Raw genomic sequence first — 26,868 nt, 5'->3', positions numbered from 1 at the left:
GGACAGTCCAGGAATCAGCGTGTTTTTACATGAGTAGAATGTGTCTTTTTCTTTAAAATGCATCTCTGGGTTATTTGTGGGGCACAGGAATTTGTTCACCCCCCCAAAAAAATATAGTCCAGCCCCCCACAAGGTCTGAAGGACAGTGGACCGGCCCCCTGCTGAAAAAGTTTGCTGACTCCTGATCTAGAGCGTACACGAAAACAGCTATATGTTAGGTTGCCTTATACTACTATCCTTATGCACACTTACTAGTAAAATGGTTACAATGAAATACAGTGGTACCTCGGATTAAGAACTTAATTCGTTCTGGAGGTCTGTTCTTAACCTGAAACTTTTTTTAACCTTAAGCATCACTTTAGCTAATGGGGCCTCCCGCTACTGCACGATTTCTGTTCTCATCCTGAGGCAAAGTTCTTAACCCGAGGTAATATTTCTGGGTTAGCAGAGTCTGTAACCTGAAGCATATGTAACCCGAGGTACCACTGTATAGTTTCACTTCAAATTGTGCATGAGAGAGGGGGATGACAACAACTGCAGTCTGGTGATTGGCCCCCTGTTCCCTACCCAGCAGCTGCTTCCTATGGCTTCTAGTGTCTTTTGCATGGGAGTTCATTTGCTCTTAGATGAGTCACCTAATTTTCCAAATTGAAAATTAAACAGCATGTTCCCCAGAGCAGCAAATGCATGTGTACATCCATATGGAGTGATAATATTTCTAATTTACGTGACCAACGAAAAGAGACGGTGGAAGAAGAATGGAGGAAATTTAAAAGTTATCTTAAGGACTACTATAAACTTAATGAATGTTAAAATGTTGTGGTTGCCAGAAGCAAACGGGTACAGTGATATAAGGCCAGAACATAAAGAGGACTAAGATGACAGAGGTTGGAAACTAACAATTGGGAGTTGCTATGAAATTATGGACATTGGGATGCAGAGAGGGGGGGTATGGGGAAGTCCAAGAAAAGAGGTTTATGAAAATACGTTATGAAATTATATGTGTATGTTTGTCTTTTTAAGTGTTTGTTTGTTCATTAAAAATTCCTGTAAAACCAATAAAAAATTTATAAAAAAAAAAGATAATATTTCTAATTTTGCATCTATACATGGAAATCGGCATATAAAATTTTAGTGTTCTTATGTGATGTATGGGAGTTCCTAGAACTAAGTCTTATTATTATTATTTTTACTCTAGGATTTATTCAAAATAGATGTTAAAGCTATAAACCAGGCAGGTCCTCTTTTGTGTGCGCACTTCACAAATGAACACGTGAACTCCATGGGACGCGCTTCCGAATGAACACGCTTCAGGAAGAGGCTGACAAGAGAAACGAATTAATTCCGCGCAGGCGCTGTCCCATTAGCACCCTTTTGTCCCAGAAACCCTTGCGCACTCAGGCCACTCCCCCCCTCGCTCCTGCCTACTTTGATCCTTACGGCTGAATCGGGGAGAAAAGGGGCGGGGCGGGGCTGAGAGTGGCGGCGTCCTAGCCCCGCCCCCCAAACGCCTCGCCATTGTCCTGTCAGCAACCGCCGCTAGAGGTCGCTTAGGAACCGCTTCCCTCTTTCCCTCCCTCCCCCACACTTCGGCCACCTCACCACCTTTGGACGGCGGCGGCGGCGACCGCCTAGCGCAGGACCGCTCGAGGCCCTGCGGCGCTCGCTCGCTCTCTCTCTCTGACGGGGATGCTTCGGAGAGGCCCGGCGGAGCCATGGACTTGGACGAGGCCTTCGGCTTGGTGGGGGAGTTCGGCCCCAGGCAGAGGCGCCTCACCGCCTTCCTGGTGCTGCTGCAGGTGGGGGCGACGCGCGGGGCCCGCCCGGCCAGATGGCAGTTGCCCCCATAATCCCCTCCGCCTCAGCCCCTTTGTCACGCGGTGGCGCGTGGCGCGCGTTGCCAAGGCAACAGCCAGGGCGCTTACGTGGACCTGGGCGCGGGGCAGGCAGGAAGCGGCTGCGCTGCCTCGTGGAGGTTGGTGGCGCCTCCCGAGGGAGGATGCTGAGTTGGGGGGGGGGAGGCTTTGAGGGGAGCGACGTCGCTTGTTCCTGCAACGCAGCTGCTGGTGGGAAGGATGCTGCTTCCTCCCTCGGAAGCACCTCACCAGCGAGACTCGCCCTCCGGGGCGCTGGGTGTGTGGAGAGGGGAGAGACCTCCCCCTGTGGGATATTTCATAGACTTGTAGAGGGGACCATGAGGGACATCTAGTCCAACCTCCTGCCCCACGTGGGGCTCCGACCCACAGCCCTGAGGCTCAGATTCTCATGCTCTGCACATGCTGCGGAGAGGCTTCTCAGCCTGAGAAAGTAGCCCGTTTGGAGAAGGAAAGCATTGGTCCTAAACCTCCGCAGCCATGAGAGATATCTTGCGGAGAAGAAATGGCTGATGACCTATTCCCCCCCCCCTACTAATGGACCAACTCACTCCCCACCCCCAGAAAAGTGCTCCTTAAGATTTTGAAGTCACTTATTGTTTGCATCTTGTGTTTTTATGTTGTGAACTTCCCTGAAATATGTGTATGAAGGGTGGTATACAGATTTAAAAATAAAACCTTTTGAAGATGGCATTTCTAGTTTATCATTCCCAAGTTGTAATGGTGTTCAAAGTAATATTAATAACATGGTTATTACCTTGGCACAAATGTTATGTTCTGGTTCTGATTAGTGGATGTATGCTGGGCTACTCTAGATACAGTAAGCCCACAATTTACATTCATTTAACTTGTGTGCATTCAGCTTCAGGCATGTGGCAAAAAAAATTAAAAGGAGCAGAGGGAGATGAGGTTCCAGGAAAATGACTTTGGCAATCCCATCCACCATTGAACCCAATGGGTTTTAACTACGTAATTTAGGAAAGAGTGTAAGTTGTGGGCTTGCTGTATGATTGCTTTGAGTTCCACTGTTGTTAAAGGCCACAAAAAATAATATGTGGAAAAGGAGATGTGATTTAAACACCGATTAAAGAGCTGCTGAATATGATAATGGAAAATTCACATCATTGAATATAATAAAAAGTATATTACTAAGGAAGATTTTCAAGACCCCCAAATCCCACCCCGTCCTTAAGATTAGATAGAACAGGAGATTTTACCATACCCTACTGGTTTTAAATTGCCAGGCATTTCAAACTGTGTGATCTTAGGCATAAGCTAAGTCCAGTGGGGCAAACTCCATGTGCATGGGGCTGTAGATTCACTCAGTGGCAAATAATTAGTCTTCTCTTTTTTGTTGTTGGAATGCCTTTGTATGAACATTTGGAAGGTGCTAATTGTTTTGATGGCCAGTTTGTTTGTGAAGTAGAAGATTATTGCATACTGTCTGTGTGGTCAGCTACACAATAAAACCCATTGCAGGATTCTTGTCAGTGAGAGAAAGTCCAGCAAGCATCAGATCTTGCCTTTACAGAAACAGTGGTCTCAAGTACAGTGCTTTACTTGGTTCCATAAAAATGAAATAGCAACCAATCATATGTATGGCAGGCAGTAAAAAGGCCTAGATGCAATAGGTGTAGGAGCTAAGTTCAATTTTTTCTGTCTGTACAACTCTATACTGGGTTCTGTTTCTTGGTCACACCAGAGCATGACTGAGTGTTGGGACCTGGCATGTGTATTTATTTATCTGACTGATTGCTCTAATAAACTCTCCTTGTTTTGCTTTTAAGGTGTTTGTGGCCTTTCAATCTATGCTTATTGTGCTAGTGGGAGCAGTGCCGGAATATCATCTCGACCTGGAGGAGATTCCTACTAGTAGGGAGGCTCTTGCAAAACACGTCAGGTTTACCAGCAACTTCACATCCATAGCAACAGAGGCAAGTATATTTTGCTGCTATTTCTTAGCATTCTTTTCTATTTTTTAGGTTTCTTATTTTGCCCATATGGCTTCAATATAGGATGCTGCCTCTTAAAACCTTGGAAGAAAAGAACAGGTTAGGCTTGTGTGTATGTTGCAATTCTTTTTTAAATGAGAACATGGAATTTACTGCTAAAGAAAAAGTCACTTGAACTAGTACTCTAATCTTTAGTGTTTCATAGTGAAGAGATTATTTCAACCCAACACATAGTTCTAACATTTCTCCTTATGCCGTTCAACGTGTAAGTACTACTCCCCTGAGTAAAAATAATTTGTTAATTCTAATTCTTCAAGGCTAAGAATTTACTACAGTATGATCTGAATCCTTTTATAATGAAAGTGTCATAGTGTAACACCACATATTTACATTTATATATTTTAAAAGTCTCACAAACCTACCGTATTTTTCGCCCTATAGGACGCACCGTCCCATAAGGCGCACCTAGTTTTTTGGGGGGGAAATAAAGGGGAAAAAATTATTTCCCCCTGAGGCGTGGGGCTGGGGCGGGGGAAGCCCGAGCTTCCCCCAACCCCAGCCCCCAAACAGGCAGCTCTCTGCAAGTCGTGGGAGCCCAGCGCTGGTTGCTGAGAGGTCCGCGAAGCCTGGACGCGCTGAGCTCAGCGCGCGCAGGCTTCAGCATGCAGGCAACTCTCCGCAAGCAGCGGGAGCCTGCAGAGAGGTGCGCGAAGCCTGGAGCACCGACCCCTCTCGCTCTCCAGGCTTCAGCGAAAGCCTGCATTCGCCCCATAGGACGCACACACATTTCCCCTTCATTTTTGGAGGGGAAAAAGTGCGTCATATAGGGCGAAAAATACGGTAATTAGTCTGTTTAATGTACAGTCAAATACTGTTGTGGGCATTTTGAGCGTCTTTTGCTGTTGGATCTCTTCTCTTTTGTCGTCTGTATTTTTTAGGATCCAAATAATTTTGCATCTTCTTTCATGTGTCCCAGGGTACTTTGAGTTTATAGTACTTAAACAGCAGTGCTCCTGCTTCTGCCACTGGCAACCTTGCTTATGGAACAGATGAGTTTCAGAAGTAGTTTGTAATATGTCTGGCCACAGTTATCCATGTCTAGGTGACTTCTCAGTTTGACTACTGCAATGCACTTTACATGGGGCTGTCGTGAAAGACTGCAGCTAATGAAGAACACTATGGCTAGACTCCCAACTGGGACCAGGTGACGAGATCACATTTCAGCTGTACTAAAACAACACTGTTGTTCAGTAAGTTTCTGAGCTCAGTTCAAAGTCCTAGTCTTATTCCTGAAAACCTCAGCATATTGGAAGCTGAATACCTATTGCATTACTTCCTCCCACATCGGCTGAGATTGTCATCTGAGACTTTCCTCCAGTTGCTGCCATTATGGGCAGCAGGTAGTAGTCAGGATGAGAGAATCTTTCAGTGTGGTCTCATCACCTTTGGAATGCTCTCTCCAGGTACCCAGGCACCCTCAAAAGTATTATTTCAGCATCAGGGGGGAAAAACCCATTTATGTTGAGAACCACTATAGTTTAAACATAGAGCAGTTTTAACGTTACTGCCAATTTAAAAAGCAGTAACGTTAAGGCAGTAAATGGAGGCAATTTTCATTCATATGCATTGTTCTGTTTTCTTTTTTAAGAAGGCTCCATTCAGTGGAAGGAAAGGTTGCTTCTAGCTGGATGTCTCTGGGAAGAGCATTCTGTAACGTGGATATCACTGTAGAAAAACCTCTGTTCCACATTGCTTTAAAATTGTGCCTCCACAAAGGAAGCTCCACAGAGGAAGGCACCAGCTCTCAGAGAATGTGGCCCCACACGCAGTGCTCTTGATGGCACCTGTTATTTTGTTTTTGTTTGTTTTAAGGTTCAAGAGATACAGGATAGTGATCCCTACGTTGCATTAATCACAGTTGACTTCAAATATCATCTAGAACATTTAATAATAGGTTCGTGCTCCACAGGTACATGTTTCCTACTAAAGAAGGAAACATTTTTTTAAGGAGCAAAAATGATTTTATATCCTTGCTTGTTTCATTTTTGCTGAATACAAATTAGACTTTTTGAACCACTTCTGCTGCCCATTAAAAGAAGGTTAGTAGCAATCACTTGATTTTACAAAAGAAAAAGAAGGGGGAGGGGCTTTTGCTAGAATCATCATGTTGATAACATAGAAAGTTAAACAAAAGTTGAAACATGCATACTGCTTCTCCCTTAGGAACAATCTGGTCTGTTTGCCCAGCAGGAAATTAGTAGATTGGTTAATAAGCGGAGTCTGTATTAAGCCTTCTTGGAAGTCTGCAAGCTGTTTCTACAACATGCTCTGGTTAGCTCTGGTTCTATTACCAGCATTACCAATGTGCTTCACCACTGATAATTATCACTGTTTTTAGGGCAAATGCAATAAGGATTATTACAAAAACCCCTGGGAGCCACTGCCAGGTAGTGTAGTAGGCAATTCAGAGCTACGTGGACTAAAAGTCTGACTTGGTATAAGGCAGCCTCCTATGTCTGTGCTCTTTTTGTGTCTCAAGGTGTGGTCTGAAGGCACATAAGTCTACCACCTTGCTGAAGCTAAGCAGGTCTAGGTCTGGTCAGTGCCTGGATGGGTGACCACCTCGGGACCACATGTTCGCTGCCTTGAGTTCCGTGGCAGAAGAGAGGCAGGAAATAAATGTAAGGAAATAAAAATAATAAAGCAGTGATAAAAAGCTATGGCTATAGAGGTTGCATTTTTATCACCTCGGAATCGTATGTGAGAAAGTGATATTGTCAGATAGTTTCTGTGGCCCTGGTTTAGTGCTCTCTAGTGCACCTTTAGATTATTTTTAAACTTATTATTTCTCTTGCCACTTGTTAGCCATGCTTCCCTGCCTCTATGTGCATCTCTTTCAAACATTGTTTGAGGCAGCATTTACATATTTGAAAGGGCTTATATAAAGCATGAGATTGGGTGTGTGCAAAGCATTTGCTCATCCAGAGTTCCATGTGCCTAGCCTGATTTCAATGTTTAAGAATCATTTAAATTATTTTCTAGCCCTTATCCATGTGGCACTTGCATGCTACTGATTTGTGTCCATCAGGGAAGATGTACACATATGTACTAGCTGCTTACATAAAGGGTGCTGCGCAGGTTATGAACCCTTTAAACATGGAACTAGGCTGCTTGAAACCCTTTGAAGGTGACTGCTCTTATGGGAACCAGCATTTTGTTTAAATTTGGGCCCATCATTGAAAGAGATGTCACACAATTAGTATCTTCCAAGTAGCCTCATGTTGGTGTTCTTAGTATTTAAATTGATTTGTAAGCACATGCAAACATGGATACATTTTCTGCTTTCCTTTTTACTGCAGTATGCTCAAGTGTTTGTGCTCTCTAGCCTTAAACAGTAGCCAGCGTAGTGCCTTCCAGATGTTGTTGGACTCTAGTTTCCATCAGCCCCAGCCAGCATGACCAATGGCAAGGGATGATGGGAGTTGCAGTCTAACAACATCTGCATGGAACCACACTAGCTACACTACATTGCATTCTGGAGAATTGAAATGGTGGGAGCGAGAAGTTGCACAGTGATTTATAACATCATAAAATTCCTGCTTTTGCAGATGTATGTGTGGAAGTGCTTATGATTATTTTGAGCGGTGTACCTCTGTGTTCTGGTTAAAATCACTGCTGGAATAATCATATAATATTCTGCACATAAATCCTGATAGTTAAACGTCCATTCTTCATAAACTAGATGTTCTTGGTCATGTCAAAACTTCTGTTACATCTTAGCCAGATGGCTTAGTTGGTAGAGCATGAGACTCTTAATTTCAGGGTCATGACTTCAAGCCCCAGGTTGGGCAAAAGTTTCCTGCATTGCAGGGGGTTGGACTGGATGACCTTGGTGGTCCCTTCCAATTCTATGATCCAAGAACTTGCTAAAAGCTTGAAGGTATGATGGGCTCACAAACGTATTAAAATTATATTGGTGTATGTTTTTCTCATTTCAAAACTATTATAAAAATAGACATGATAAAGCTTGATAAATGTAATATTATGTCAGTTTTTGACAACTGGCTCTTGTATTGCTTTGGTAAATGTTTAAATGCTTTAGTGTTTGGGTGTGTGTGTTTCACTCTTAAGATCTGTATTTGAATTTTGTGCATTTATAAACTGAGTGAGAGCCAAACATGTAGGTAAGAACTACAGATGTAATAAGAAAAAAAAGTTTTAAGAAATGTCAATGTAGATTAATAAAATCTGGACATGTTCTTGGCATCACTCTTAATTTCAATATTTTATCCAACTGCATTTTCATTTCTTATTATGGTGGTTCCTGTAGCTCATCTCACCTTCCCGCTTGGATTAACACCCAATTGTATGGTGTTGTTTGTTTTTGTACTTGTACTGATCACTAACCTACATATCAAGGACTTCATCAGAAGCTCTAAATCTGTAGCTTCCTAGAATTACATTGAAATATGAGGGCCAGCTGTTTAAACAAGGAGCCGTTATGAATTCAGCTTGATATTTTGCTAGTTACCATAGTAACCAATGTCACATTGCAGTTCTTTCCTACGCAAAACTCCAAAATGTATTCCAGACCAGGGAGCTCTTCTATGTCCCTAATGGTCTGAGATGGATATGCTTCTGTGCTCTCTTCTTGAGATGGCTTCTGAACTTGGGGGTTGTAGAAGGCATTTTACTGTTCTAATAATAATAATAATAATAATAATAATAATAATAATAATAATAATTTATTATTTGTACCCCGCCCATCTGGCTGGGTTTCCCCAGCCACTCTGGGCGGCTTCCAACAAAGATGAAAAATACACTAAAGTGTCACATATTAAAAACTTCCCTGAACAGGGCTGCCTTCAGATGTCTTCTGAATGTCAGGTAGTTGTTTATCGCTTTGATATCTGATGGGAGGGCTTCCACAGGGCGGGCTCCACTACCGAGAAGGCCCTCTGCCTGGTTCCCTGTAACTTGGCCTCTCGCAATGAGGGAACCGCTAGAAGGCCCTTGAAGCTGGACCTCAGTGTCTGGGCAGAACGATGGGGGTGGAGACGCTCCTTCAGATATACTGGACCAAGGCCGTTTAGGGCTTTAAAGGTCAGCACCAACACTTTGAATTGTGTTCGGAAACGTACTGGGAGCCAATGTAGGAGACCGGTGTTATATGGTCTCAGCGGCCGCTCCCAGTCACCAGTCTAGCTGCCGCATTCTGGATTAGCTGTAGTTTCCGGGTCACCTTCAAAGGTAGCCCCACGTAGAGCGCATTGCAGTAGTCCAAGCGGGAGATAACTAGAGCGTGCACCACGCTGGTGAGACAGTCTGCGGGCAGATAGGGTCTCAGCCTGCGTACCAGATAGAGCTGGTAAACAGCTGCCCTGGACACAGAATTGTGTCTTCCCAACAGGACGCCTGGTGCAAACTAATGACTTCCTAAAAATCACTGCAAACCCCCCCCTGCCCACATGACCTGGGTTGCTGTGCGTAAGAGAAAACCTGGTGGACAAGCAGCGGCAAGGACAGGCCCATCTGCTTCATCCAACCAAGTCTCTGTCACACATGCCAGGTCAAGTCCTCCATCCATGATCAAGTCATGGATGGCAGTGGTCTTATGAATGCTTGACCTGGCATTGCACAGCAGCACCTTCAGGTCATGTGGGTATCCCTTGCTGATTCTAGTATCCATCCGGTCAGGACCAGACCCGGAGGCAGGGATAGTCCTCAAACAACGACTAAACCTGCCTCCTCTGTAATGACATGGTCTGGTCTTAGCGTAACTCCTCCTCCTACCGGTGATCACTGAGATCGGTTGTCCCAGTGCTTCCCCCCCTGTGGAACATGCCCCAGCCATTTTGTTGGTTGGGACCCACTCCCCGGCAGCCCTGACCCCCTTAAGAACAAAATAACACCTTAAAAAAAAACACCAATAAAACAATACAAACAAAAAACAGTAAAAATTACAAAAACATAAAATCAAACAAATTCCCAGGCCCAATAAACATCCATCCCACCCCCACCCCCCCACTTACAAAAAATTCAAAAGAATTTTTTTAAAAACATTTTAAAAGCACTCTGCACCCCTCCAGCAGTAACAGCAACTGTCCTAGTGAGGCCGTCAGGCCCTGCCCTGGGCCAGATGGTGAGTGGCAGGAAGGAGCAGGGCCCCCAGACACTCACACAGGAGAGTCCTCCTGGGCAGCAGAACGCAGCAGTCCCTGTGAGGCTTCAGGCCCTACCCCGGGCCAGATGGTAAGTGGCAGGAAGGAGCAGGGCCCTCAGACACTCACACAGGAGAGTCCTCCTGGGCATCAGAGTGCAGCAGTCCCTGTGCAATTGTGCAATTCTACCATAGTCCTTTTTCATTCACAGCCAGGCAGTTTTGCATGCCATGTGGGTATTAAGTAGCCTCTTGTAGAAAACCAACGTAGAATAGGAAATGCATTGTAAACAGATGCTTGGGAAGTATAGTGCACCAACACTTTACCTTTAAATCTGATGTGGGAAGGTAGAATAAATTTATGTTCCATGTGCCAGAATATGGGTCTTGTCTGTTTCCTGTAAAGTGGGAGAAAATTTTGAAGTGCAGTTTAGGTTGGCAGGAGGTTTCCTGCCTCTTTGATTTGGTAGATGTTACTTTAGCCTGACTGGGAGTTTAATGAATCGGGAGCAGCAGTTTCAGGAGTATGTAAGCAAGTATGTAAGCAAGCAAGCAAGCAAGCAAGCAAGCAAGCAAGCAGAGAAAGGATTCAGCAGTCACTTCTTAACCAATCTCCTGGCTACATTGGAAATAGCAGCAACTTGTTTCTGACTAATGGGCCTGTTGCCATTACACTAGTTTCTGACTAGTGGGCCTGTTGAGATTAGATAATTTATCACTGGTTTGTTACTATGTTTTAACTGAAAAGAGTCCTTTTTTGTTTTTAACAGTGGTATTTAATCAGACATGAAGCATATAAGGTGAGCCTGGCAGCATCCTTGTACTTTGCTGGGTTGCTTATTGGAAATATATTGTTTGGTCAACTGTCAGATAAACTGGGCAGGAAGCCTGTGTATCTAACAGGTAAGATGATATGGAAAACTGTGTATCTGGCACAGTCTTTTGGTTGTTTCAAATTTGCGAGTTAATATCAACTAGGTTTTTTTTTTTTTAGATTTAAGTGATTCATACTGATGGTGTGTGAGTGCCTTATTTGTGTGTGTATACATTTATGCACACACACATTATATTTCAGAATTGTTTCAGAATCAGTACACAAAATTATGAAATTACAAAATAAAATTACACTGTAATGCTAAATGCACTTAACTAGGGAGAAATCCCCATTGGATGCTATGGAGCTTAACCTCTAAGCCAGCAGTCGCCAGCTTTTTTGGGTCTGGAGCACACTTGGAATTTCCAGAAGCTGCCAAGGGCACCACTCACAAAATGACTGCCAGCTCCAAAAGTATAGAAATAAAAATGAGATGGAAACATAAAACATCAGCTGAGCAGCTCAAGAAAGCCCTGCTGCTGCTCCAGCTCATGTGAAATGGAGGGGAAGGGGGACTTACTCAGCTGATGCGCGGGGATGTTTCCCCATGCATCAGCTGAGCAGCCTCAAGCCTCAGTAGCTGCTGCTTTCCGGTACATCAGCTGTTAAACAGGAGGTTGAAGAGCCTCAGCAAAGTTCTGCTGTGCCTCCAGCTTGTGAGGAAACCCTCCCAACAATAACTATGGAACAGAAAAATAAAGGGTTGCCGTATCCTGCCTCCCAATATTCAGCTGAGGCCCCTCTCCTGCAGCTGCCTGATCCATGGGACCAACAGGCAGCAAAACAAGTGGCAGGTGATTTCCACACTTCCTCTACTTCAGCACAGATTTGAAAGCCTCTGAAGTAGCTGCCTGTTGAATGCTTCACATAGTTGTGAGGCAGCAAAACAAACAAATGGAAAAATAGAGCAGCAAGTGTGTGGTTCTAAGGACTAGAAAATAAGAAACAGGCAAAGTGCATTAAAGGGAAAGTGTAGCTCTGTAGGACACATGGGATTCCTGCTGCCTGGTATCCAAACAACTCACTCATCAATCACAACTCTGATTTCACAGGAAGGAGCAGCCAGGCTTCATAATTTTCTTTCAGGGGGAATGAGGGCTAGAAACCTCTCTTTTTTTAATGAATGCTCAGTCAGGTGCCAGGTTGGCAACCCTCTGCTCCAAGTAAACATGCACAGGATTGCAGTGTTGTCTTTTAGAAGGAGCATCCGCAGATTTCCATTTGGACACCTTTGACATTTTAGATATTGCTAACACATTTGCAAGTAACATACATTTATGTCCATACGAAAATAACATAGTAGGAAGACTTTGGTGTTAAGTGGTAGCTACAACCTCCTATAAATATAGCATATTTGATTATTTCTAAACAATAAATCTTAATTTGGGGTACTGTCAACTTATGTGTGTATGCATAATTTGTCTCTTGATGTTTTAAGATACTAGAAGTACAGTATGATCTATTTCAGTGGAGCTAAGTTTTCACCTAAGGTGGGGGGGAACTTATTAGTTCTCCTTTCACCTTATTTTTTCTTCATTGAAAACTGCAATCCTATACATACTCAATGGGACTTACTTCTTAGTAGACATATGTAGGATTGCACCACAAAACTAATATTTTTTTTACCCATTATATGTTTTGTGCAGGTCTTTTCTTAGATGTCATTTTTGGGTATGTTTCAGCATTTGCTCCAAACTATGACATTTTTGCAATGTCGCGCTTTTTCGTTGGAATTACAAATGGTGGTATGTCTCTAGTGTCTTTTGTTTTGACACAAGAATATGTAGGAAAATCCTTTTGGGCACTGACAGGTAAGAGATGAGAATTTGATTCAGTCTGCTAAAAAAAAATGCAGTTCCTAAAATTCTGGCAAATATATATATATATTTAGTAGGTCTTTATTTCTGATGGGAATTTGATTCTGTGATTCTGTAGAACCAGTTACTAAAAACTGTAAAATTTTAAGACTTTGTGTTTGGGGCTTTCTGCCAGTTGTGTCCTACTCAGAGTAAACCCATTGGAAATAATGGCTATGACTAGCTTAGATTCATTAATTTCAGTGCATCTATTTAGGTGGATACAACACTGAATTTATTCAGTCAATAATTGTTTTTTATGACAGACCTTTTTTCTTTACCATAGATATTTTGCTTCTTTGCTTTCAATACTCCTAATTCTATTGCTCAAAAACTTAAGCACTGGCAGAAGCACATTCCCACTCCCCCCCCCCTAAATTTCTGCTGTGGGTTTCTTTTTCTTTTCTCTCCCTCCACCCAGTCTTCCTTCTTCAAGTAATGATTCTTAGTGTTTGAATGAGACTTTCCTGCCCCTTAAACCACACATGACGTTAAATTTGTGTCTTGGGGGAGACTGAGCAACTCTTAATTCCTCACACCCCCACTTTGGTTTTCAGCAGGAACCTTAGAGCAGTCAGGGAAGCCTTTATGACCTTTTCATTTTCTTTCTTGAATGTTGTCCTGCCTGTGACAGTTAGGCACTGCATAGAATTATTTTAAAATGCTGTCCTCAGGCAGGATCATAATCCAAAAACTCTTGTTTAGCACCACTGAACTAACCATATGTCAGAAGGCTAGTTTATCACTGAGGACAAATGATAACTTGTCCTTTGCGAAGAATGGGCTTTCATAGATCCAACACAGCAGCTAGACTCCAGTGCTTTTCTCTGTGTATTTCTCATTCCAGTGAAATTTGCCCAAACCCTCCAGCCCCTATAGGCATTCTGTCCTTGTCCCATTACCATCATATGGAGGGAACACCATTCACTTGCCCCAAGCCTGCTGTTACATCCTCATTTCCACCCAGCATCAACTTCAGCAGGAGTCTGAAGACGGGAGCCTGCTCTACATGTTTAGGCCTCCCCATGTCATTATAAACCCTTCAGGATCAGAATTCTGAATGGTGCAGCAAGCGTACATGTGTAGAGAATGCTTCCCACTTCAGACCTCCCTGCCGTTGACCATTGCCTTTCACAACAGTGTTGATGATGTGTGTGTTGTCATGACAGCAGCATCTGAGACTCTGTAAGCTACAGGTTTTGAACTGCAGTTGTGAACTGATCTTATTGGTAACTAGTGCAATTAATAATACATAAAATAGATCGACAAGCTTTTTGTTAATCCACAATTCCCTTGACTGACAGATCGTTTAGAAAATTCTGAAAGTCCAAGTAGCATATAAATTAAGGTTGCAGTCATAGTAATGTGGCGACTTGCTGCACAATCTTAAGCATGTTTACTTGGAACAAGGTTCCACTGTCTTTAGAGGTGTTTAATGTAAGGGTGCATAAGATTGCAGTCTTCGAGTAAAGTGTATTGAAATTGGTGGGATTCTCCCTTCCCCCTCCCAAATAAGTAAATAAATAAATAGTTCAGTTTGAAATGTTAATACTTTTGAAAATGGCTTTCGGCCCATTGCCTACATAATTTATGTAGTGCCCATCTCTATTCTGGATTATATTTTAGATTATGCTGAGATACATCAGTTACAACATTTTCTTGCCAGTGTGGTATAGTGGTTAGGAGCAATGGACTCATAATCTGGTGAACGGGGTTCGCTTCCCCGCTCCTCCACATGCAGCTGCTGGGTGACCTTGGTCTAGTCACTTCTCTGAAGTCTCTCAGCCCCACTCACCTTACAGAGTGTTTGTTGTGGGAGAGGAAGGGAAAGGAGAATGTTAGCCGCTTTGAGACTCCTTCGGGTAGTGATAAAGCGGGATATCAAATCCAAACTCTTCTCCTCTTCATCTTTTTTTCAGTTCATATCTGCTGTTTGTTTTTCATTTTACTCACTTTAGATCCTTGAATTTCAAAAAGTATTCTTAAACAATTGGGATCTAATTTCTTAAAGTAAGTTTGCTGTGGCTTGCTAGCTTGCCTAAGATTCAAGAAGGTTAGAGTATGTAGTTAAGATAGTTTTATTGTACTTGATTCAAATACTAAATTTTATTTCCTAAATGTTTGAGTTGGTTTCCAATTGGCAAAGTCCACAAACAGTGTTGGACTTCTCATGAGTAAGGATTTATGAATTATGGTCATACTATACAGTCATGTAGAAAAAATCTGCTCCTTTTCCCTTATGGGGCATCCAAGAGCCCGCACAGAGTCCTTAAGTGGGTTCCCTATTGGTAGGAGAAAATAACAGAGGCCAACCAGAGAATATTGAGAAGCAAGGCAGCTAGTAAGCCTGATCTTTCTTAAAATGTTGCAACAGGGTGCTCACTCACCACATGCAGGAGGGAGGAGGAACCCAGAACAATGGTGTGCAAGCCATTATATAGACTTTTGAAATTGCCCACCCTGTAGCTCAAGACCACCCCAAAAAACATCATACATACATCACAGAAGGAGGCAGTCTACAATAGAAATCCTGTCTGGCAGGATACTTAACAATGGCCAGCGATTGTTTGCTTATTTGGGCAGCCGGACCATTCTTTTGTGATGGTAAATACTTTAATTCCTGAACTAATAGGCTCACCCTATTAATACACAAAGATGCCCTAAAGACAGGTAAGCAGAAGACAATGGAGAGGCTCTCCCATTTCCTTCCTCCTTGCAGAGAAACATTTGAGGTCAATTTGGGAGAGTCAAAATGGTTTCAGGATTGCTCTCCTGTACTATTTCAGACATGTGGTTTATATACTTATGTATGTGTTTGCCTTGTGAATTTATGAACATTTAATTTATATCTATGAGACCTTAAATTCTTATAGCAACAGGGTGGCCCAAAAGGAGGTATACTGCTTTAGTATCCACTTTCTTTGTTCTTGACTCAAATTCGCTGTTATCATTCACAATAATCCTTTTATCTGACTCCACTATTCTTTCCAACTGCCAGCCTGAAATTAAACTGCCACTTTGTTGTATCTCAGTTATGTGTACCCATAAAATCCGTTGAGATGAATTTTATTGATTCAACTGTATACCTACTTTTGGGTCACCCTATATGTATACTTTCTGTGTGGAGAGAGTTATAGCCATAGTTAATGAAACCTCTTGCTTTTTTTCTATTTTCAGGCTCATTAACAAATTTGACATTTGCGGTTGGCATAGCAATTTATGCATTATTGGGTTATTACATAAGAGAGTGGCGTTTCCTTGCCTTCGTATCCAATTCTCCAGGACTTTTCTTTCTCCTCCTCTCTTTGTAAGTAATGTTTTGTGTATGTTTTGTAACTTGCAAACCAGAAATAAAGTATTATTACTTGAGAGCAGACTAGTAAAGGTAGAATTTTGAAATGACTTGTGTTCTAAGTAAAATAAGTTAGAGGAACTTGGGGGACTTTTGTTTTGCTGTCCGTAATCAAATGCTTACATATTGCTTATGGAACAGTATAATCAGAAGAAAAACCCAGTTGGTTGTAATTCTCACAGACACCCCTTTGTATGCATGGAAGTCAAGGTTGGCAGTGTTTGCACATGCAGTATAGCTTTATTAGAATTAAATGATTGAACAGTTTTTGTACTTTTACATATTCATGAAAATAATTTATGTCTATGGAATATGACCATAATGGGTGGATATATAAATAATGTGGGGTTGTGGCTTTGCTAATTTGGGAGCCAGAGAACTGGAAGTACCATATTTTTCGCCCTATAGGACGCACTTAGTGTTTTTTGGGGGGGGGAATAAAGGGGGGGGAATTATTTTCCCCCCAGGCACGGGGCTGGCGCGGGGGAAGCCAGAGCTTCCCCCGACCCCAGCCCCCAGAACAGCCTGCTATCCGCAAGCCTAGGGAGCCACGCCGGTCTCCCCAGGCTTGTGGAGAGCTGCGCGAAGCCCGGGCGCGCTTTTCAGTGCGTCCGAGGCTTCAGAATGCAGGCAGCTCTGCGCAACCTTTGGGAGCCCGGCGCGGCTTCGCGCCGAGCTCCTGAGGTTTGCGCAGAGGTGCGCGGAGCCCGGGAGCGCAGGCAGCTCTGCGCAACCCTCCGGAGCCCGGCGCGGCTTCGCGCTGGGCTCCCAAGGGTTACGCAGAGCTTCCTGAAGCCTGGAGAGCGAGAGGGGTCGGTGCGCACCGACCCCTCTCGCTCTCCAGGCTTCAGCGAAAGCCTGTATTCACCCCATAGGATGCACACACATTTCCGCTTCATTTTTGGAGGGGAAAAAGTGCGTCCTATAGGGCGAAAAATACGGTAATCTTGTTTGTTGTCATTCTGTACCAGGATGGTTAAAATATTTTGATAAATTTGGCTAATCTCACAGTGGTTTGCAGATCCATAATTTTAAAAGACTGCAGATCGCTAGCATACACTAAGTATTTTTTTTATGTATATAAAATTTTTATTGGTTTTACAATGTTTTTTAAACAATACAAACAAATAAAAAGACAAACGAACATGTATAATTTCCTGACCTTTTTCCATGACCCTCCTTTCTCAGACTTCCCCATACCTCCCCGTTCTGCATCCCAACTTGCTAGATTATTTCAGCAACTTCTAAACCATTTTTGTCAAATATGTATTTTCTTACTCTTTTCTTTGACTTAATCTTATGTCACTGTATCCCTTTTTCTCTCAACACTTCGACATTTTAACATTCCTCAATTTTATAATAATTCTTAAGATAGACTTTAAATTTTTTCCAGTCCTCTTCCGCTGTCTCTTTCCTCTGATCACGGATTCTGCCAGTCATTTCAGCCAATGTCATATAGTCCATCACTTTCATCTGCCACGCATACACTAAGTATTTTTACCTGCTTTACCTGCTTTCTAATAGATTTTGTCAAGCTTTGAAAGGCTAGTAATATATGGTGATCTAATGAAAAGACAGTTGTGTTAATATACAGATTAAAAAAACCCCCAAAATAATTATCCATGGCATCTCGGTTTGAATGTTTCTCTTTACAGCATGCTTCCAGAATCACCAAGATGGTTATACTCCCAAGGGAAGACAACAGAAGCAGAGAATGTGCTACAATACATAGCCCTTGGTAATGGGAAAGAAAGACTGTCTGTGAAACTGAAGCAATGCACAGGAGCAGTAAAAAAGGATGATTCAGCTTCTGGTGTCCGAAGCCTCATTAAGCATCCAGTTCTTCGGTGGCGCACTGTCATCTTGATGTATATTTGGTAATTAATAAAAAGAGCTTCTCAGAGTACATGAATTAGTTGCACACAAAAAATAGCAAACTTTGGGCTGTTTGGAAAAATGTTATTCTGCTGATGCCTCATTGGAACAACTTCAAAATTACCTGACATTTCCAAAAGTAGATAAATATTTGGAAAGAGCTATGAGTTTTTCTGAGTCATGAGGCATTATTTTTTTGATTCTGCCTCTTCTGCCCCCAGAGCAGAGTTGAAGTTTTTGTTTCTTTCTTTTTCTAAGTTTCATACCTTCTGTGGTATAATGCTTAAAGAGATAATCATTATGAGAAGTATAATAACAGAACTATTATTATGAATTCCATTTAGAAGTGTGTATGAATGTGTGTCTAGGGGGATTTAAGAGCACAAGGTCCATTTTTTAAAAAAAGCAAATTTATTTTTTAAGGGTATCACTCCACAAAGAAGGTTACAACTGAAATAACTACTATACAGTATTCATTATTTCTTGATGGACTGTTTCATATGAGTTGGCTTTGTTTTATGACTGTAGGTTTGGGGTCTCCCTAAAGTCTTTTGTACTAAAGATTATACTTGATGTTGCAGTCAGAACCAGGTGCAAAATAATCACTTGCTGTGGACATGCAGAGAAATTTTCTTTCTCTGGTTCTTTTAGGGATTGAAAAAGAAAAGAAGTTGAGCTGCCTGTATTCTAATTTGATTTTGATCTTTCTGTATCTAGTTGAAATGAAGATTGGTGTGATTGAGGTTTTGATGGTTTCAACAGAATCTGAATCCAATTGTCTAAATTTGTTGTTTATGGCACAATTACCTTATTGGTGTATTTGAAATGCACCTGAACAGGAATTGCACCACAAATGGTAAAATAACATAAAATAACGTAATCAGACAACTAGCAAAATCTCAGGTGGAGTTCTGTTTTGGTCCTTGCTGTTATAACTTGTACATGTAGCATTGTTGTATGCTTTCTTCTGTTGTGTACATATTCTTTATATGGTACAAAGATAAAGGTTACTGTTGCATACATCACTGACCTTTGAGGATCTGCATTAGCTGATCAACCTTTAATTGATACATTTAGGTATGTGTGCAGCCTTGTCTATTACGGCTTAACGCTGAACGCTGGAGAATGGGGAGGAAACCTATATCTAAATGTGGCTCTTTCTGGCCTGGTAGAAGTTCCAGCATTTCCACTCTGCATGTTCTTCATTGAAAAATCATGGTAAGATTTATTTATTTATTTCCTCCCTTTGGCATCTTTGGCTTTCCTTTACTTGTATAAGTTGGCCCTTAATAGAAAATATAATATCATTTCAAATAATCAAATTGTAAAATACATTTTTGTAGAGATTTCAGCCTGAGCTTCTTCTACATTTTCTCTTTAGGTCAGGAAGACGTAAAAGTACAACTGCTTTTTTGATATTTTCAGGCCTTGCCTGTATATTCACTATGTTCCTACCAGAAAATAGAGCTGGTGAGTATATGTCCTTTTCTAAGTAAACATTACACACACATAATTCATCTCATCAAAAGGCATGAAAGCAGGTGCATGCAGTGTTTTGATGCCAAAGAAGAACTTTTGAGGAAGAGAACTTCTGACACAAGCTAGAAGCTGCCACTTGAACTTAAATACAAATGTCCTTGAAACAATTTCCTTGTTTTCAGTGGAATCTTCTCCAAATGTGGCCAAATCAGAACTTTGCCTTTGTGTGTCATTTTACTTAATGGGGGAAGGTGGAGCTGATAATGGTAACACATTTCTTTCAAACTCTGTTTTAGGATTTTTATTCAGTCCCAGCATCTTAGCTTTATATGGGAAATTGACTGTAAGTGCTGCTTTCAACATCGTATATATTTACACTTCAGAACTCTACCCAACAGTAGTGAGGTAAACAATTTTCTTTTTGTATTTTTTTTTTAAAGTTAGCTTCAAATCCCATACGATTCTCATATACCAAGACCAATAATACGCATAGAAATGAAACCTCATTGGCAAGTGCATTCAGCTTACAAGCTACAGGTGTGCCAGCATTAGCATTGCTGTTCCTGAGTTACATGTTTAGATGCTTGAATGTTTTAAATCATGGAGATTTCTCCACATTTCATGTCTTTCTGGGACAAAATGATTCATATATACTGCTTTTTAAGGAAGAGGATCCCATATGTGATCAGCTAATCACATTTGAAACAATACAGTGGTACCTCGGGTTACATACGCTTCAGGTTACAGACTCCACTAACCCAGAAATAGTACCCCGGGTTAAGAACTTTGCTTCAGGATGAGAACAGAAATTGTGCTCTGGCAGCGGGAGGCCCCATTATCTAAAGTGGTGCTTCAGGTTAAGAACAGTTTCAGGTTAAGTACGGACCTCCGGAACGAATTAAGTACTTAACCCGAGGTACAACTGTATTGCATGCTTGAATACACTTCTCTGCTTAAACATTTGTATTGTTACCGGCCACCCCAGTCCCTGCCAAGGCATGCCTGGGATTCCAGGGTCTGTGCTCCTTTAGAGAATTGAAGATGTGGTGGAGGTTGTCAGAGCTTTAAGAAGTATGATTTATTCATGTATTTACACCTGCGTTTGGATGGAGGGAGTCCAGATCTTATAGCATTGTCATCTCAAGAGGGACTTGTTCCCCACAACAGTGCAGCCCTGGAATCCAAGACATCTCTCCCAGCCTCCCTTCAGCCTGCTTGACCAAGGCGGATCTCTGTCCTTGTTCTCTCCCTTCCTCTTTCCAGTACACTTTAGCAATCTCTGTCTGCCCAGGACCAAGGATTCCTCTTAGATGGGCTATCAACACCTTTTGTCATGTTAATGGATTTGTTCTTCACTAGCAGGGCCAGGCTGGTTTGCATAAGCCAGGGATCAGCAGCCTAAGGCCAATGGGCCACAAGTGGCCCACGGGGGTTCTTTAACTGGCCCATGAGCCGCCCTTCCGAACCAAGCCACCTGCTCGGTGAGTCCCCACGCGGGCGCCAGAAATCGCAGCCGTGCGAGATCCGGCCCACAGAGGGATCTCTGCTGGAGTGAACCAGCTCAGGCAAGGTAAACCTTGCCAACCCCTGGCATAAGCCAATCCAGGGATTCCTTGTCTGGCACAGTTCTGCAGCTTGTTATTTTCATTCATACCCCCAATAATCAAAATCCTACCATTTATGAATTTCTAGGGTTTTAGGTTGGTTTAGGGGACGCGGGTGGCGCTGTGGGTATGGCGCCGATCGTATGGTCGGCGGTTCGAATCCCCATGGCGGGGTGAGCTCCCGTCTTTCGGTCCCAGCTCCTGCCCACCTAGTAGTTCGAAAGCACCCTTAGGTGCAAGTAGATAAATAGATACCGCTTTATAGCGGGAAGGTAAACGGCGTTTCCGTGTGCTGCGCTGCTGCTGGCTCGCCAGAGCAGCTTCGTCACGCTGGCCACGTGACCCGGAAGTGTCTCCGGACAGCGCTGGCCCCCGGCCTCAAGTGAAATGGGCGCACAACCCTAGAGTCGGACATGACTGGCCCATACGGGCAGGGGTACGTTTATCTTTTAGGTTGGTCCCACCCCAAACCTCTAACAGTATCATTTAGTAAAAATATGCTTTACAAACTATGGAGAAATTCAAAAATGGTGTTTTATCACCACCTAGTGGTAAGATGCCATTTTCCAAAATTCACCTTGCTTTCTTCCAGGTTACACAGTATGATGATTAGGAAGTCAATTGTATGGAAACTAATATAACAAGATATCCAGTATTGTAATACATTGTAAATTTTTTGGATGGGGGTAAAGATTACATGATTATTTCAGCACAACAATCTTGTTATGCATAAACTGTTTAACAAAATTAAAAGGTTTCAGTGTTGACCCTCTCTTCACAGGCAAATATTTTGCAGATATTTAACACAAATTCTCTTTTTAAAACAGAAATGCTGGCTTAGGTGTATGTTCAATGACTTGTAGATTTGGTGGTATTTTGGCTCCATTTGTCCCTTCCCTCGTAAGTAATACGACTTTACTTCCCTCCATTGTATTGCATTACACACATGATATTTAACACTAAATGAAGCAGGGATACATATGCTATAGTTATCCATGGCCATAGCTGATGTGACCATACTCTTGCACTTTCCTAGTAAATGGTAGGTTGCCTTCTATGGACTAAAAATATTTTAGCACAGTCCATTTTCTTCAGCAGAAGTAGAATATAAATGTCTTCAACAACAGTACTTTAGCACGTCAAAAAGGTATTGAGCTGTATCCAACTAACTTATACACACTGTAGATCAGTTGAAATTAAGAAACCATTTTAACCACGGCTCTAAATTTTAGTAGGTCTACTCTTGAGTAGGACTAGCATTGGATACAACCCGTTGATAACAGGACTTAAAGTGAGCTGTCATTGAATAATAATAATAATAATAATTACTGTATAATCTATGGGGATCTGTATATATACAATTTTATTTTTTCAAATGTCTGTCTTGGGAATATGCATATGAACTGAGTGGGTAATAGATTTGTTGGTATTTGTTCTTCAGTAACTTGTGTAAGTGTGTGTGTATCAATTATGAATTTATTACTAATTTCTTCTAGAAATCCCTTGGCCCATCTGTACCATTTGTGGTCTTTGGAATCAGTGGATTGTCAGCTGGTTTCCTTACTCTTCTACTACCAGAAACTGTGAATAAACCCATTGCGGAGACCATTGATGATTTGCAGACACCTACCTACCAAATACTTAAAAACAAAAAGGCAGAGTAAAAATGATTTTTAAAAAAAAATTCTGAAGTAACCTCTGTCCCTATTAGAATCTAGGAAGTCTCTAATTTATTTGAAATCTGAGAGTATTTCCCCTCCTTTCTCCTTATTTTTCAAATGTATATACTTAATATATTTTTCAATGTCTAATGAGAAAGAATTCTCCAAACGTTGGGTGTAATCTGTTTTTTATTTGTGTATAGGAAATGATGTTCTTAGCAGAGTTTCTGTGTTATCTCATTCACTCCTCTCCTTGCTTGCTTTTACTTAGTCGTGCTGTTACTGATTGGCTATTTAATGTGTGGTATCAGGAAGAGCTCCTGGTTTCATATTTCTCATTCCATCATTATGGAAGCCATCTGGAATATTTTCCTATAGCAACAGACATATGGCAAATAAAACTATGGAAATGGTTGTCTTAGTTTTGTCTGTTTTAGTGGTTGTCATGGATAAGTTTCAGCAAAATTGCCATGGCCACTTTAAAAAGAAATGTAATTCTGATTCCATAATAGCAGTGGCATTTGGGGATTACAGTTATTTAATGTAAACTCTTTAAATCTATAGAACATTTCAAAGTCTTCAGTCAAGGTTTTCAGATGAGAGAAAAGTTTGTCATTTCAGAGGAAATGAACATTTTTGTGAAGATATTTAAAAATTATTTGGTTGATGTAAAATATACAGTTGCTAATTCTTAAAGAACATGCATTGAACAAGTAAATTATTTCTATTTGACATATGTAGCTATTAGCTGTGGAAAAATTTGTCAGGTAACTTTTTCAGTACAGTCGTACCTTGGAAGTCAAACGGAATCCATTCCAGAAGACTGTTCGACTTCCAAAACGTTTGGAAACCAAAGCATGGCTTCTGGTTGGCAGCACGAAGCTGCTGCAGCCAATTGGAAGCCGCGTAAGCTGTGCCAGATGTTTGGATTCCAAAGAACAGTCTCAAACTGAAACACTCACTTTCGGGTTTGTGGCGTTCGGGAGCCGAAATGTTTGACTTGCAAGGTGTTCGGGATCCAAGGTACAACTGTATTTAAATGCTCATGTAACTGAAACACTTGAAATAGTTAGATTCAATTGAAATTTTGTTGGAGCATTTAGCATATTATTTTTTGCAAAGGCATTTGTAGAAAAAAAACAATTAAAAATCACTTTACATAGCCCTATAGAAGCAGAGGGACGTGGGTGGCGCTGTGGGTTAAACCACAGAGCCTAGGACTTGCCGATCAGAAGGTTGGCGGTTTGAATCCCCGCGACGGGGTGAGCTCCCGTTGCTCAGTCCCTGCTCCTGCCAACCTAGCAGTTTGAAAGCACGTCAAAGTGCAAGTAGATAAATAGGTATCGCTCCAGCGGGAAGGTAAATGGCGTTTTTGTTCGCTGCTCTGGTTTGCCAGAAGCGACTTAGTCATGCTGGCCACATGACCCAGAAGCTGTACGCCGGCTCCCTCGGCCAATAAAGCGAGATGAGCACCACAACCCCAGAGTTGGCCACGACTGGACCTAATGGTCAGGGGTCCCTTTACCTTTTTATAGAAGCAGAGTTATTTATAATTTGTCACACTGCTCCAATTGTTCTAGGACAACATACCCAATGGGAAACATGCTTTGCTCTCTGCCATGTTATCTGTCAGGGCTACTGGATTCTGTGTGTAATGACCTCTTGAAGGCAGGAGACCTACCAATATAGATAATATTGCTGAGATCCAAGATTTGGTACCGTGATTTACTTGTTTTTCTCTTCTTGCCCCTTTCCTTTTGTGTCTTGCTATGATTGTGAGACTTCAGGCAGATACTGTCTTCTCTTTTAATCCCTGTATAGCGCTTAGAAAATGTTAGGTATTATATGTGATTAATAATAATAGTGACTAATAATAATATTAGATAACAGTAGAAAAAACAACAACACATTCTAATAATTTATTTTCCATCTGCTTAACAGGTAAATCAGTTAGAAGAAAGCAATTAGTGTGCAATAACCATATCTTGGTTGGAAATGACAACAGTACTTCCACTGTTGAGGTGTGGTGCCATCAAGATTCAACTCTAAAAGTATTTTGGGAATGCCAGTACTCTCAATAATGTGAACTTAAATTGTGAATGGCGGGAAGGGGTTATACAAACTCACGAGGAACAATGAAGGAGTGAAATATCTAAAACTGCCACACTCTATAAACGTTATAGGACATTCAGAATTACCTGGTGATTTATGTCTTTGGTAACAAAAGGACCAGTCCTATATTGATTAGATGACTTAACTGTGTAAGTGGTAATTATACTGAGGATATTTATAGTAATCCTAAACATGCAAGCAAGAGGAAGGTATTTAATTGGTGCCTCTGACTTATTTAAATAGGCTCAGGATATCCTTAGCACAGTCTTCTTAAAGCAACTTCAGAATGGAGGGTTACAGGTCAGCCTGGAATATTTAGGCGTTGTTACTTTTTACACTCTTCATGATGCCAATATTTTTGTATTTATGTTTTAAAATGAATATTCCACAATATTTATAAAGACCAAAGATGCCTTTTGTTACTGTTTCAAACTGCCGCTGCAATATGACTTGTCTGTAGTAAGAATTAAATTATTACAGTACAAACCTGCTGTTAGAAACAGTTAAGTGATCAATTAGGAAATGCAGGATTTGTGTGAAGCAAGTTATCAATGACTTTCCATGTATCATGGCAGAAAGTGTTATTTATGATTATGGATTGGATACAAATGTGCCCATCCATCTGCAGAAAGATTCTTCCACTCAGAAGGGCTGTTATATAGCCCACATCAGTGGCGTAAAGTATAAAAGTGAAAGTAAATCCAAAACTGTTCATCTTTTTGCACAAGAGCTTTTTGCATAATCATGAGAAACACCATAGACCAGGCATAGGCAAACTCGGCCCTCCAGATGTTTTGGGACTACAACTCCCATCATCCCTAGCTTACAGGACCAGTGGTCAGGGATGATGGGAGTTGTAGTCCCAAAACATCTGGAGGGCCGAGTTTGCCTATGCCTGCCATAGACCCTCCCTACTACACTATAGCATTGCAGTGAGCTGCAAGCCCTTTGCAATATTGCATTGCCACTTCTTTTCCTTACGGTTCTTTGAATCCAATCCTAACAAGAGTTTTCACAATATGACATCATACCAAAGGGATTTCTTTTCATTTTGCCCTTGATATATGGGGAAATTGAAGGTTAAAATGGTGTTTTGATAGCCTGCTGGAAACAAGGCCCACAGTTTATAGCATTCAAGCAGACTGCTGTCAGCTGTCAAATCATTTTGGTGTCTGGCAAAGACTCAGCTGACAACGATATACATTTACAGTTTATGATTTCAGTGTCCAACTATTAAAGTAAGCGTAGCAAAATAATAATGATAAAACACCCTTACGATACCTGGCTTACAATTCTTTAAATATCTATTATTTATTTAAACACCCTGCTTCAGCACTTGGTTATTAAACTTGACGAACTATTGGGTTTGTGGGGCTTTTTTTATATATACTTCTGCATATTTCATTTTTTAAAGTTCCAAAACATAGCAGCCAGAACTTTTTGTCCATGTCATTGGGTAATTCATTAATTTATGTTGGTGTTCATGTCCAAACAACAGAAAAAAGATGGAAGACCCATTTTTATGTGGGGTTTTGCTTATAATTATGGAAAGCTTTATAAATCTATATTTTTGTAAGAGAAAATATAGCTCCTGTGGAAGCAGAAGTGAGTTGCTAAGATAATTTTCCACCAACTTACTGACACATAATGAAATAGTTCTCATGTCAGATAAATAATAATGTATCTTTAATGAGGCTGTTTTATTCCAATGATATTTCAAATGGCTAATAAAAACACCTTTTAAACGCTGTGGTTTCTATTCTTTACTGTTAAAACTATTCTCTTACATTTGTATTAAAATTTTGTAAATCTGTCTGAAGACAGGCTAACATTCTGCCTATGTCTTTCTGTGCACAGGAAGGAGCAGAATCATATAAATCCTTTGGCAAAGGGAAGGGCAAGTATACTGTATACAGGATACCATGTAAAGCATTACTGGCAGAAACAGAAGTAGCCTCTGGACAATAGAGAAGAATCAGTAGGCTGACTTACCCTGAAACATGAAGTATGTAGCTCACCAATTTTGCTAGATTGAATGACCTTGTGATTTTGACTTCGGAGGTGTCTCA

The 26,868-nt window shown here is 41.4% G+C and overlaps 1 protein-coding gene across 3 annotated transcripts; it reads left to right on the top strand.

The window, feature by feature from the left end:
* Nucleotides 1-1,435: 1,435 nt before the first annotated feature.
* LOC308585294 (solute carrier family 22 member 15-like) lies at nucleotides 1,436-26,547 on the top strand. 3 transcript variants are annotated; one of them, XM_081190936.1, is made up of 12 exons: nucleotides 1,436-1,799; nucleotides 3,662-3,808; nucleotides 10,757-10,889; nucleotides 12,507-12,671; nucleotides 15,894-16,023; nucleotides 17,724-17,945; nucleotides 19,021-19,161; nucleotides 19,325-19,413; nucleotides 19,719-19,827; nucleotides 21,854-21,926; nucleotides 22,523-22,681; nucleotides 24,629-26,547. In XM_081190936.1, the coding sequence occupies exons 1-12, from the start codon at nucleotides 1,716-1,718 to the stop codon at nucleotides 24,653-24,655; spliced, it is 1,479 nt and encodes a 492-aa protein (XP_081047062.1). In that variant the 5' UTR covers nucleotides 1,436-1,715; the 3' UTR covers nucleotides 24,656-26,547. The 3 variants fall into 3 exon arrangements, with proteins under 3 accessions (XP_081047062.1, XP_081047063.1, XP_081047064.1); XM_081190937.1 differs by having other exon boundaries at nucleotides 22,523-22,686; XM_081190938.1 differs by lacking the exons at nucleotides 1,436-1,799; nucleotides 3,662-3,808 and adding an exon at nucleotides 6,324-6,507.
* The last annotated feature ends 321 nt before the right edge of the window (nucleotides 26,548-26,868 follow it).

The sequence above is a fragment of the Podarcis bocagei genome (assembly GCF_964188305.1).
Source record: "Podarcis bocagei genome assembly, chromosome: 4".
NCBI classification, from domain to species: domain Eukaryota; kingdom Metazoa; phylum Chordata; class Lepidosauria; order Squamata; family Lacertidae; genus Podarcis; species Podarcis bocagei.
This window is presented reverse-complemented; position numbering and strand designations above follow the sequence as displayed.